Source organism: Hemicordylus capensis, chromosome 4, assembly GCF_027244095.1.
Source record: "Hemicordylus capensis ecotype Gifberg chromosome 4, rHemCap1.1.pri, whole genome shotgun sequence".
NCBI lineage: Eukaryota > Metazoa > Chordata > Lepidosauria > Squamata > Cordylidae > Hemicordylus > Hemicordylus capensis.
Genome location: NC_069660.1, coordinates 60,990,967 through 61,004,252, shown reverse-complemented (window position 1 = coordinate 61,004,252; position 13,286 = coordinate 60,990,967). Strand labels below are relative to the sequence as shown.

The window sequence follows — 13,286 nt, the reverse complement described above, 5'->3', positions numbered from 1 at the left end:
CCGCCTTTAGTTCTCGCGCGGCTCAGTCGCATTCACAGGATTGGCCGCTGAGCCCAGCACGTGGAAGAGCTCTCTCGCCATAGAGTTTCGAAAGTTGGTCTCGGAGTCCGGGGCAGTGTTCTCGCGAGACCTTCTACACGGAGGCGGCCATCTTAGTGTTGCGGACGGGGGTCATTGGGGCGCAGCGGGTCGCGTTCCTGGAGTCATCATGATGCTGTCTCGCTTGGCCTTGCGTGCCCTGGGTAGGTGAGGTTTGTATTGGGGTGGGGTGGTGTGGGTTGGTTGGGGTGGTTGATCCTTGGTGGTGCTGTGACTCGCTCTTTTTCCCTTCCCAGCCCCGGCCACCCTGAAGACCTTGGCACCCTCTCTCTCCGTGGGGTAAGTGCGGCTGTGGAAGGAACCAGGGTTGTGGGCAAGGCTCGTGGGGGTCGCGAGCAGGAAGAACTGAATGCCTGGCGTGGAGTCTGGCACCCGGGATCATAGGAAGCGGCCTATGGTCCATCTAGGTCAATATTGACTGCACTGACAGGCAGCAGCTCCCCAAGGTTTCAGTCAGGAGTCTTTCCCAGCCCTACCTGGGAGATACTGTTGCTAGATATTGAATGTGGGATCTTCTGCAATCTGCTTACCAGCAGATACTTTGTCACTGAGCTACAGCCCCACCCACTATGGGGAATGTTTTACAGCAGAAAGTACTCATATTTGCATATTATTCTAATAATGATGATGATAATAATAAATAAAATGCAAACAACCCTGCTTAGCAAAGGGGCAATTCATGCTTTCTACTGCAATGCTATTCCATTCTGTTCCTGCCACTCTCTTCCACCCCCATGACACTTTTCTGACTCTCATTGCTGCCTTGTATGTAGGTATACAGAAGGTGAACTTTGCCCATTCTCCCAGATGTTCCCCCACACATCTTTGTATGTGGGAGCACTGTGGGTGCTTCATATCTGATTTTCCTGCTGATGTTGCAGATGTGAGTCCCTGTGGGACAAGCAAGCATTGTTTCATTCCTTTTGTTATGTGAAGTACTTTATGAACTTTTTGATTGAAAGGCAGTTTACAAATATTTGAATAACCACCACCTTCAAAAGCAGAGAGCTCCTTTGCTAAAGCAGTATGCATAGAAGGACCTGCTTAATATATCTTGCCTGAAGACTTGGTCAGCAGCTAGTTCTGCCAGAAGGGCACATCTAAGATAGCAATGAAGGAGTAGGCCTTGACCCACAACTCCCCATCCATGCATATGCAGTAGCCATTAGATAGCTGAAAGCACATACCTTATCCTTAATGCTATCTGCTAGCTCTCACTGTTGCTGATTTTATTGGTTTGAAGCTCCTATTTTTCTCTCCCCAACTCCCTGGTCCACAATCATTGGGACCTTGCACTTTGGAGACTTACTTGTTTCATTTATTTTGTCATTTGCATTCTTTTCTTGGCCACTTCCTGGGTGCACAGTGTATCAGTTTGTGATTGGTTTGGTTCATCTGTGTCTTGAAGTACTTGTGAACCTAGATGGCTTAGAAACCACTGTCTACAATGCTGAAGTTTGTTCCTGGTTCCTAGTTCCTTGTTTGTCAGAGAGACAACTCTATGGTTAGCCTGAATTTCATGCCACTGCATTCCAAAATAATTATATCCCCATCACCAAAAGATTATCTTCTACAGATGCGTAAGAATTTAGCTGAGCAAAAACCGGTGTGTATGTGCTCAAAATGCATTAGCACAGGATGCCCCCATGAACTGCAAATAAGGATCTAGGGCTGTAAACTCCAAAATAAATAAATAAATAAAAAGCCTTGGGCCACCCCAAATAATAATTTGCATGACCAGATGACTTTTTCCTGTGAGATGCACTAGCATTGCATCCAGCCCATTGCTTTGTTGCCTGTGCATGATGCTATCAAATGCAATACAATGCCATTTATTTATTTATTTAAATATAAATATATGTGTGTGTATATATATATACAGTGAGGGAAATAAGTATTTGATCCCCTGCTGATTTTGTCCGTTTGCCCTCTGACACAGAAATGACCAAGCTATAATTGGAATGGTAGGTTTATTGTAGCTGTGAGAGACAGAATAACAACAAACAAACCCTCAAAAGCCCAGTGCCCAAAAGTCAGCGATGGATTTGCATTGTAGTGAGGGAAAGAAGTATTCGATCCCTTCACAAAAGATGTCTTAGTACTTGGTGGCAAAACCCTTGTTGGCAATCACAGAGGTCAGACGTTTCTTGTAGTTGGCCACCAGGTTTGCACACAACCCAGGAGGGATGTTGTCCCACTCCTCTTTGCAGATCCTCTCCAAGTCAGAAAGGTTTCGAAGCTGATGTTTGGCAACCTGAACCTTCAGCTCCCTCCACAGATTTTCTATGGGATTAAGGTCTGGAGACTGGCTGAGCCACTCCAGGACCTTCATGTGCTTCTTCTTGAGCCACTCCTTTGCTGCCTTGGCTGTGTGTTTTGGGTCATTGTCATGCTGGAATACCTATCCACGACCCATTCTCAATGCCCTGGCTGAGGGAAGGAGGTGCTCACCCAAGATCTGACGGTACATGGTCCCGTCCATCGTCCCTTCGATGCGGTGAAGGTGTCCTGTCCCCTTAGCAGAAAAACACCTCCAAAGCATAATGTGTCCACCTCCATGTTTGACGGTGGGGATGGTGTTCTTGGGCTCATAGGCAGCATTCCTCCTCCTCCACACACGGCGAGTTGAGTTGATGCCAAAGAGCTCGATTTTGGTCTCATCTGACCACAACACTTTCACCCAGTTCTCCTCTGGATCATTCAGATGTGCAGTGGCAAACTGCAGACGGGCCTGTACATGTGCTGCCTTGAGCAGGGGGACCTTGCGGGCACTGCAAGATTTCAGTCCTTCACGGTGTAGTGTGTTACCAATTGTTTTCTTGGTGACTATGGTTCCAGCTGCCCTGAGATCATTGACAAGTTCCTCCTGTGTAGTACTGGGCTTCTTTGTCACCGTTCTCATGATCATTGCAACTCCACGAGGTGAGATCTTGCATGGAGCCCCAGACCGAGGGAGATTGACAGTTATTTTGTGTTTCTTCCATTTGCGAGTTATCGTGCCAACTGTAGTCACCTTCTCACCAAGCTGCTTGGCGATAGTCTTGTAGCCCAGTCCAGCCTTGTGCAGGTCTGCAACCTTGTCCCTGACATCCTTCGACAGCTCTTTGGTCTTGGGCATGGTGGTGAGTTTGGAAGCTGAGTGATTGCTTGCTTCTATGGACAGGTGTCTTTTATACAGGTACTGTAACAAGCTGGGATTAGAAGCACTCCCTTACAGAGGGTGTTCCTCATCTCAGCTTGTTACCTGCATATAGTGAAAAGACACCTGGGAGCCTGAAATCTTGCTGGTTGATAGGGGATCGAAAACTTATTTCCCTCACTACAATGCAAATTCATCGCTTACTTTTGGGCACTGGGCTTTTGAGGGTTTGTTTGTTGTTATTCTGTCTCTCACAGCTACAATAAACCTACCATTCCAATTATAGCCTGGTCATTTCTGTGTCAGAGGGCAAACGGACAAAATCACCAGGGGATCAAATACTTATTTCCCTCAGTGTATTAAATAAATGGCATTGCATATATTTAAACAAACAAATAAATAAATAAATGGCATTGCATTTGAAGTTCTAGTTCTAGATCATTTATGAATAAAGTAAACCAGCTTTTGCTCAAATGTCAAATGAAAATAAACCAAAATAACTCAAAAGGTATATTTTCCAGTTTATACTGGTGTTCTTTTTTAGTATCACTAATATCTTACACCTGTAAATCATGTTTATGGAGACTTCAGGAAAGCTGACTTAGTGACTTGTTTACAAGGACTATGGAGATTATCTTGGAAACTGCCAGTTCTTTCTGCTAAGAATTTGTAGGGAAACGTGTGGAGCATTTGAGTTTTTGTGTGTCTATGAATATTTCAATTTTATTAGATGTATTTCTCACAGTACTACAATTTCTACTGTATTAGTCATGATGGTGGTAGGGACTCTCATTTCAGATTCTGTGAGCCCTTTTTGGATGTGTAAGAATTGTCTACACCTAGCAGGGTTTTCTTTTGGTGCTTGCATTGTAAGCTGCTATGGTGCAGTGTAATGATCTGTAGTTTACTCCCTCAGTTTCCTTTTGTATTTGGAGACAAATCACTTCTTTCTAAACACGGTGAACTGTCTTTCTTATGCTCATTGGATAAGCCCAAGATATCCCCATGAATGCAGAAGATGGCTTCAGTCTGCCATCTGTCAATCTTTATTTCCAGGTTTACTCTCTCCAGTCTCTTTGTGCTTGCTTTTTTTTTTAATGCCCCAGGAAACGTTGGTCCCTTGATAACTCATCAGTTTCCAACACTGAAATAATGGAGATAATAGGGGCATTTCTTGTAGACAATCTATTGGGATGAAGAATTTATAGTACTTTGTGAAGGCTAGATGATCTCCTAGTTTGCATATAACAGGTGTGTTGTTGAATATCCCAAATTTGAGTATCTTCAGCCACAACTGGAACTGGTTTGTGAAGGACTGACATCATTGAATTGTGTTCCTTATTGCAGAGTGGTACATGTCTCAAGATCACTTCACGCAAGTCAGCAGCACTTGGCTCCTGTGCCACCACTGCCAGAGACTGGAGGAAAAGTCCGTCTTGGAGTAATCCCTGAAGAGTTCTTTCAGTTCTTGTACCCTAAAACAGGAGTTACAGGTTAGTATTCTTCCCAAGCATGCTTATGACAAAGCAAGCTCTTGACAAGAAATGTACAAAAAGCACTTAATCTGGCTCATGGTCTCTCGCTTATTCTAGAGTTTTGCATGGTCGTTTGAAGTATGTGGTGTTAATTGTTACAGTCCACAATTAACAGAAGGAAGGACCCTGGAATATACTCATGCCTTTATAGAATAATATTCCATTTTCTGCTCCAATTGCAAATGCAAGCCTTATGTGATGATTGTAGACTAGTGCTTCTTTGGAGCAATAAAATCTAACTCTGGTTAGATCAGTGGAAGCCAACCCTTTTAGCTAGAGAACCACAAGCCAAGTGCAAATTATGAATGTGCACCACATACCTCTTCTCTATTTGTCCTTGCTCTCCCTCCCTTTCTATATCTTAATGAAGTTTTGTCTCTAGCATACTGAGCTGGTGAGGCAGGCAGGATGTGGACTTTCAATCTCATGTTCAGACATACGACAAACTCCCATTGCATGAACCACTTGTGGAACCCATGCTGCAAGTTAACCACTTACAGCTTAAGAGATTTAGAAGTTTATTAAATGGCTTAGAAGTGATGGAAATATTTAGACTGGAGGAGGACAACCCTTATTCTACCCTTCTCTGAAAGAGGAGCGATTAGGATAATTATGCTTGCTTTATTATTATTATTTTTTTGCTACTTCTGATATCATTCCCCTGTAGTGTGTTACGATCTGAAGCTCCAGACATTGTATGTTCAGGAGGGGTAAAATACTCAATATTTCTGCAAGACCCATTTAAAAAGACAAATTTCCATTTATTGATTTATCATATTGTTATACTGCCTAATATGTACATCTCTAGGTGGTGTGCAAAATTTAAAATGCATTATACAGCTGTTCTGTGTAGACATCTGTGTATACATCTGTTCTGTGTAGACATCTGTTCTGTGTCTTCTTATTTGCTTGCTTCTAGGTCCCTATATGCTTGGAACTGGGCTTCTGCTCTATCTTCTTTCTAAGGAAATTTATGTAATTAACCATGAAACCATAGCTGGAATCTCTATTGTGGGAATAATCATCTATGTTGTTAAGAAGTTCGGTGCTGATGTAGCAGCTTTTGCTGACAAACTCAATGAGGTGAGACTATTACGAACATTCAAATGTCATTCATAAATTATCAGTTTGTACAGGTGTCGCTTGTTACTCACGGTCCCAAGACTGGCGGTTTCACGTATCCGCAGTTGGGCCACATGCACCTGGCCTCACTGTCCATGGGTTTAGAAAGGGTTACATTTCAGCTGCCTGTGGTGGCTCCTAGGTGGCTGGAGATGACCTTTTGAGGTAATTTCTGGCCACCATTTTGCTGAAAGGAGTCCTTTTGTGGCCCTTTTAAAATAAATAATCCTCCGCCCGGCAACCTTTTGCGGGAACTTGCCAAAATTGAGGGTGGTGGGGGGTGAACATTGCTGGATAGCTGGAGACCTGCAGAACATGGTATGGCACTTCGATTTTTAGCTGTTTTTTAGTCTCCAGGAATCTAACCCCGCAATTCCCATCACCTCAAGTTCTTGTTATCCCATTGTGTGTGCCAGGTACTTCCAGTCACTTCCAGTCCAAGGAGACAATGGGGTGGCAGGAGGTTTGCTGCTGGCTCGCCTGACCCTTTTAAACTGCACTGCCAGCAGGGTACCCTCCCCAGTCCTTAAAGGTATCCACTCTCGAGCCTCCCCCCGCCGGTTCCGTGCACATCCCTAGTAGGTGGCAGTTCATTATACTATAATGGAAATTCACTATAATTTCCAGAGGGGTACCACTACAAGTCTGTTGCATCAAAAACAATAAATATCTTAGCCCTGTTCCTGCTTTATAAAATTGAGGAAGCTGCATTCGTGTACAGCATCCCTGAAAGCATGTTCACGAGCCCCACCCACTGCTGTCTTGTCTGCAGAAACAAATGTTGTACTCATGAAAAGATTTCTTCCTGTAATGCAGAATCCTGAGAGCCCAGTGTTCTGCATCATGGGAAGAAATCTGTCCATGAGTACAACGTTCAGTCTCCAGACAGTGTACAGCAGGGGTGAGATTTTTGACTGGAGCAGGGCTTCAGAGCATGTTTTTGGATGCTGTACGTGAGTACAGTGTTGCCAGTTTTTATAATGCCTGAACGGGACTCTTGTGACTTAATTAGACAGTCCTTAAGGACTGACTAATTCAGTTTAGCATAAGATTTCATGGCCTAAAGCCCATTTCAGAAGATGCATGAAGTGTTATCCTCAGTTGGTGGTGGGGGGAGGCGAGTGTGGTGTGTGTGTGTGCGCGCGCGTGTGTGTGCGTGCGCAGCACATGCACGCACATGTGTGCACACACACACAGAGAAAGAGAAAAAGTAATATAAGATAATAAAAATATCTCAGATTACTGGGTTTCAGTATTTTGAATATTTTACTCTTACTGGAGAATTGAATTCTCATGCCCTTTACTAGGATAAACTTGAGATTTGATGCCACATAGTTTAATGTAACTTTTGTCAACTGAATCAGAAGTAAAACTCATATTGGATTATAGTTAGGTATGAATCTATGCGCAGTTGGTTGGAAGTAAGTCCAAGTATAGAAAATAGGATTTACTTTGGAATAAATACAGACTATTGGAGGCTACTCCCCAGTTCACTGTGTTTGTATGCAGCTGGAGAAGAGGTCACACTGTGTTAGGAAGTATCTGGGTGTTGAATTGCTTATTTTCAGTGGCTGACATCCAGACTGACACTGTCCTTGTGCAACAAAATTGCACCCTTGCAAAAATTCACATAGCTGCACCAGTTCTCAAGAGTTGCACTCTTGCACATACATTCACTGCAGCACATGCAGACTGACGAAGAGGTTACCCAGCAGGAAGTGCAGAACATGTCACACAAACATGTCACACGAGTGCAGCATTAGTCTGGATAATGACCAGTATCTTGAATCCTGATACTTTCCAGTCTTTCCCTACTCGTAGTGTGATTCCTTTTAATGTTGCAGTAAGGCTTGGAGATAAGTCTGACTTGGCAAAATGGGCATTCTCTCAAGATTAGACCTGCTTTATCTACTTTCAGGAAGAAATGGCTTCACTGGTGGAGATGAAAGAGAGTTCAATAAACCACTTTGAGAAGGCAATTGAAAATGAGAAGAAAGAGCAGTGGAGGGTTGAAGGTCGCCACTTCCTCTTTGATGCAAAGCGGGTATAGTGTTTCTTCAATATTTTCTCTCATGGTATTCCCTGTGGTGTTATCCCCCCAAATATAACAGAGGTTAGGGAAATCTGTTTAAACATTTTTTTCTTGTAAACATTTATATATGTCATAATTGCCATTGTGGTGGTGTTTTGAATATGTAATTAGTTCCTGCTAATTGAAGAAATGCTTTTATATTCCCTGTTATTTAATTGCTTTTACTACAAATCTTGTAAGAGGGAAATCATTAAACTAAAAGCTCAATTTCTCTTATATTATGGGTAAAATTTGAAACATGATTTGATGGCATTGTATAAGATTGTGGTTAAGGAAACCCTAGCTGGGTCTTAAAATGATGAGAGCTTCCAGCCAGTTATTTTACCGTAATTTTACCCCTTGTTATTGTCTACTTTTTACTTTTATATCTTTGTATATTAGGTTTTGGATACCAGTCATGAATATACGATAAACTGTAATCTTACTGGCATGTTAGGGCTGAGAATTTCAATATGGCTCTGCGCTATCAAGAAAAATTCACTTCAAATTTCATGTTTTTGGGGTGGTCAGCATCCTCTTTCTTCATGAGCAACTCCTTTATATAACATTTCAACATATTGATACTTGGGGGAGCCAGAAGAGAGGTTCAAAAACTGTTCCTCCATTCTTTGTTTGTTTCCTATACATATATTCCCTCACATACCAGATTTCAGTTTTATTCTGTCTTTTTTGGTTTTCAAAGGGATCTTCACAGCTGAGAGCTGAAATGTTTTTCTTTCTGCATTTTTTGCATTTTTATTACATCATTATAGATTTTCTTGTTGTGTTTTAGTAGAGAGGACAACCAAACACAAAACGATAATAAATAAGCGTGAAGATTTTGCTGCATGATTTGGCGCTGAGCTCTACACTTTGACAGGCTGTTCTGTTTTGAGGGAGCCCTCTAAGTACTTTGTTTGAGATTCATTAATCATATTTTTATACTATTATAAAAACAATATTATTTATTGTTTTTATATTATTACTTGGGAGTTGAGATTAATAATTAATATTATTAATATATTATATCCATTAAAAACTTGCATTAGTTTCGTACCTAAACAGAAAGAGCATGAGTTCTCAACTCCCAAGTAATAATATAAAAACAATTATTAATTGTAATTATTAATAGTAAAAACATATTAATAATATTAATTATTAATATGTTTAATGATATTTTTGAGTCAGCAGGAACGGGAGGGGACGTTCATGATGGAAATGCTCCGTGCCTGAGCATTAATCTTAATCTTCATGTATATAGCTTCCTCCTTTTCTGCTGTTACTTTTTGCCGGTTTTGGCTCTCCCCTCTATATCTTGGTTCACTGTTAGGCCTGTAATACTATTATTGGTATCTTGCATGTAGAGGAGGCTCTTATGATGGACCTATTCTTCTGTGTAATCATGTATACTCTCAGAGATGTAACCTTTTCTGTTTTTACTTATATTACTAATAAAAGCACCATAAATTCTAAAAAAAGTGTGCAAATATATAAGTATTGCTAAATGAAGAATTAGTTTGTGAGTTTTAAATAGCAATTAGCTAATTTTGATAACGTTTAGATTTTGTCCAAAACTTTCTAGAACGTAATATAAAGTCACTTACCAGTTGTAATGTTGCTTGTCCTTCAAATTCAATTGCTTTTGATGCCTTTATTATTGCTAAGTGACAGAGAGCTGGTTTAGACACTACCTTAACAGCCTTAGGAAGGGGATGTGTCAAGCGTAGGGATGTGCACGGAACCAGTTCCATGCACTCCTGGGACCTGGGTGGGGGACATGGCTTTAAGGCTCTGTGTGTAAATGTTCTGTCGCAGGGCAGCTGTGTACCTTCTTGCTGCCCCGTTTGGTGTAATGCAGGAAGTGGTGGGTGCGAGCGTGGCATCTCCCCTACCTTTGAACCAGCTCGAACACTGGTCTTTCGAACCCATTCAACGGTCTGGGAATGGACCGCCAAACTGGTTTGTGCACATTCCTAGTCAAGTGTGCCTCCGTTATGACATTTTCCACGAACATCCCAGTGCCTTTTCATCACATCCCATGTTGTGTGGGTGAGCTGTTCATCTGAATGCACGTGCCCTCTCTCTGTCTATACACGCTCGCTCACACACACACACCAAATACTTGTGGAATGTGAATAAAGCAGGCATTTGAATGAACAGACCCCACACATAAAGGCATGCATTGACAGGGCATTGGGACGTCCACGAAAGACGTTGCAATGGGCACATCCTCGGTACCTCCCCTTTCTATTTGGGTTGACTGGGAAGGTATCATCTGAGCCAGACCAATATCATTGTTGTCGATTTGTGATAGCACAACTGAATGAACTGCTGTGAAAGGTATTGTGGAATTTTGTTGGGAAATATTCTAAATTCCTTTTAAAAAATACCCCTCAATACTGTAGTTGTTAGCATTCTCTTAAAAGAGATCTTCAATGACTGTAAGGCTAAATTATCCTCTTGTGTTTTGCCATTAGCATCAATATATCATCATAGGAAGACATATTTTGTGCAATCTGGGCTGTCGAAGATTGAATCATAACTTTTTGGTGAATCTGGATCAGTGACAGTAGATCAGAATCAAATTATTCTCCCATGAGAATATAATGGAGAAAATGGGTGAGAATGCATCTTCAATCAGTGGCTTGCATTCTGTGCAGGGCTTCACCTATCCAAGAGTTCCAAGCAACTCCAAATCCTATCCATGTACTACTAGCGAAAGTGAAGGGGCTCTCTTGCTATAAAGGATTGCATCATCGCTGTAGTGATGATTGTCCCATTATTCCTAATTTATTGTTTCAAACCCTTTTTGTTAATTTCTGTAAATTATTTTATATAGAAGAAAGAGAGGCTGTATGCATGGAATGTTTCTGTGAAGTGAGCTCAATCAGAAGAGCCATCATGGGAAAATGATATGTATGTTGACTCTGTCAATCTAGAACAATGTTGCTGTGATATTGGAGACCAACTACAGGGAGCGACTCCTCAATGTATACAATCAAGTGAAGAAACGGCTAGACTACCAACTGGCTATCCAGCATCTCAGGCGACGTATGGAGCAAGATCATATGATCAACTGGGTAGAGCGAAGCGTTAGGCAGAGTATCACAGCCCAGCAGGTACTTATGAAATGCTGCTTGTACTTGCCTGTCTTGATTCATTATGTCTTTTTACTGGTAGTCAATATCTTGCTGCTAGGAAGATTTGCTTTCCCTTGGGGTTTGTTTCCATGGTAGAGAAGAGGATTACACCTGACCTATTGGAGCAGAGCAGGTTCTGTGTTAAGGCCAGTGTGTAGATGCTACACATCCAATTTTCAAATATTACAGTGGGCAAGATGGATGGATCTGGAGCAGGATTGTATGTATGGATTTCTTTCTCCTCAGTTTCACTCCTGTATTGAGATTGTACATTGAGATAGTACATGATTGTACCTCATTTCTTTAAGGTTCCTGTTTTCTTTAGATTATATAGTCTGAACAGCTATGGATTTTATTGCTGGAGCAGAGTTATCCTATTAAAATCTGTAGGCTTTCAAACACAGGGTTAGTATATCCTGTAAGGTGGATAGTACTGGTGGTTAAAGGTGATTCTGTGCATATATTAGTTAAGAGCATGAAGTCAGGCATTTAGACAATTAAAGAATCCAACTGGTCAATTGACAGATTACAATGAAATAGATTTTATTATAAATTTGAATTGCAAAATTTATAAATTTGTAATAGCTCGCAGTGCAAAACATATGAATCAGTGTAATAAGCTAAGAATTACAGTGTTCAACATATAAATCATTGTTCAAGATGTTACAAAGCAGGGTCACAATCCAACAGATTGAAGGTGTTTTTGTTTGCTTCAGTAGGCTTTGGCATGTTTGACCCTGAATTATAATAGGATATATAGATGGACTCAGAACATGCTAGTCTGGCAGGTCACCTCCTTAGCACACTTCTCAAATTCTCATGGCACAGTGGGTGCAGAACTAAGAAGCTGTTAAGAAGTGAGCTGAAGAGCAGCCCATCAGTTTATATGGTAGAAGACAAAGAGATACTTCGATGCAATTGAGGTTGGTCTAGATCTGCCTCTGATGATCCCAATGGCTGCCTGTTCTCTAAGCCAACATGGGAAAAGAAAAGGGGTTGCCCCTTATAAAGGTAGAGATGGCATGCATGCGAATTGTACCTTTTTAAAATCCTTCAAGCCTAAGAGAGTGATCTAGGAGATATTGGGTGCACCACCAGACTTTGTCCAGGGTACTACTGATCTCTTTTAGGGTGGGGTGGGGCTGCTTCTCTTTTTCCACTTTGCCTTTATGGCTCATAATGATTGTGTGGGGCCCACGTAGTCCTCTCAACAACAATGATGAATATTTATTTCTACTTTTTCAACAAAAGTTCACAAAGCAGTTTATGTAGATATAAATAAATAAAATGGCTCCCTGTCCCCAAAGGGCTTCTAATCTAAACAAAAAAAAGTGCACTCTGCGTAACTGTAGATCTGATATAAGCAAGTACTGTCAGATCTTTAAAGTGACATTCAGCCTCTCCATATACTCTGTGGTAGATTTCTTTGATTTTCAACTAGTTACCTAAAATCTGTGTATGTCAACAGTATACTTATTCCATCCCCCAAGTTGGTTTCAGATTGTGTTTGCTTTTGTATTTCAGGAGAAGGAGAGCATTGCCAAGTGCATCGCGGACCTGAAAGTGCTGTCGAAATCTGCACAGGCAGCTGTCTGAATACTTGTGATGTGTTAAGTCCTGTGACTGAAATGCTTAATTAAAATGTCTGCACTCCTGTGCTTTTCTCTCTGACATCTGTAGAAAGTTGCATTCCTTAACTTTGCTCCACTCATGGCAGTTTAACTGGCACAGAAATACTCAAGTGTGTCACTATATCTTGAGCAAATGATGCCAAGAAGCACAGTGAATGAAAATACGCTCTTACCATCTCTTACTCTTCAGCCCTCTAAAAGAAATTGATGTTCATACATGTTTCAGCTTTAACCATAGCTAGTGAAGGACAGGTTGACCTCTGCTGTGTAAAGTGATAATTTGTTCTTGCTGCTTTCTCTAATAGATCTGGTAAATGATATTGCTCTTAACTGCTGGGTGCAAGTTTAAATATGCAGTAAAAGGGAGGTGTGTGAGCAATTGCAAGGCCTTCCCAGAATCACCAGGAGTCAGATTAAGGTTGATAGGACTCGCTGCGCATCATCCGCTGACGAATGCTGATCGCAGCTGCACAGTACCTGGTGACGCTATATGTGATGGCAGGCTTAGAGTCGGAGAGTAGCAAGGAGCTGTAGAATATCACTGATATG

General features: G+C 41.5%; 1 protein-coding gene across 1 annotated transcript; it reads left to right on the top strand.

Moving 5' to 3' along the window:
* Nucleotides 1-96: 96 nt before the first annotated feature.
* ATP5PB (ATP synthase peripheral stalk-membrane subunit b) lies at nucleotides 97-12,777 on the top strand. The gene is made up of 7 exons (XM_053250695.1): nucleotides 97-242; nucleotides 336-378; nucleotides 4,586-4,731; nucleotides 5,693-5,856; nucleotides 7,814-7,939; nucleotides 10,906-11,085; nucleotides 12,631-12,777. Exons 1-7 carry the CDS (start codon nucleotides 209-211, stop codon nucleotides 12,700-12,702), a joined length of 765 nt encoding a protein of 254 aa, XP_053106670.1. The 5' UTR covers nucleotides 97-208; the 3' UTR covers nucleotides 12,703-12,777.
* Nucleotides 12,778-13,286: the final 509 nt, after the last annotated feature.

What these genes read in the sequence shown, in the direction of transcription:
- ATP5PB (XM_053250695.1), top strand. Translation starts at nt 209, where the DNA reads ATGATGCTGTCTCGCTTGGCCTTGCGTGCCCTGG. An exon ending in TTGCTGACAAACTCAATGAG is followed by an intron (nt 5,857 to 7,813) that starts GTGAGACTATTA and finishes ATCTACTTTCAG; the next exon opens with GAAGAAATGGCTTCACTGGT. An exon ending in TCCTCTTTGATGCAAAGCGG is followed by an intron (nt 7,940 to 10,905) that starts GTATAGTGTTTC and finishes CTGTCAATCTAG; the next exon opens with AACAATGTTGCTGTGATATT.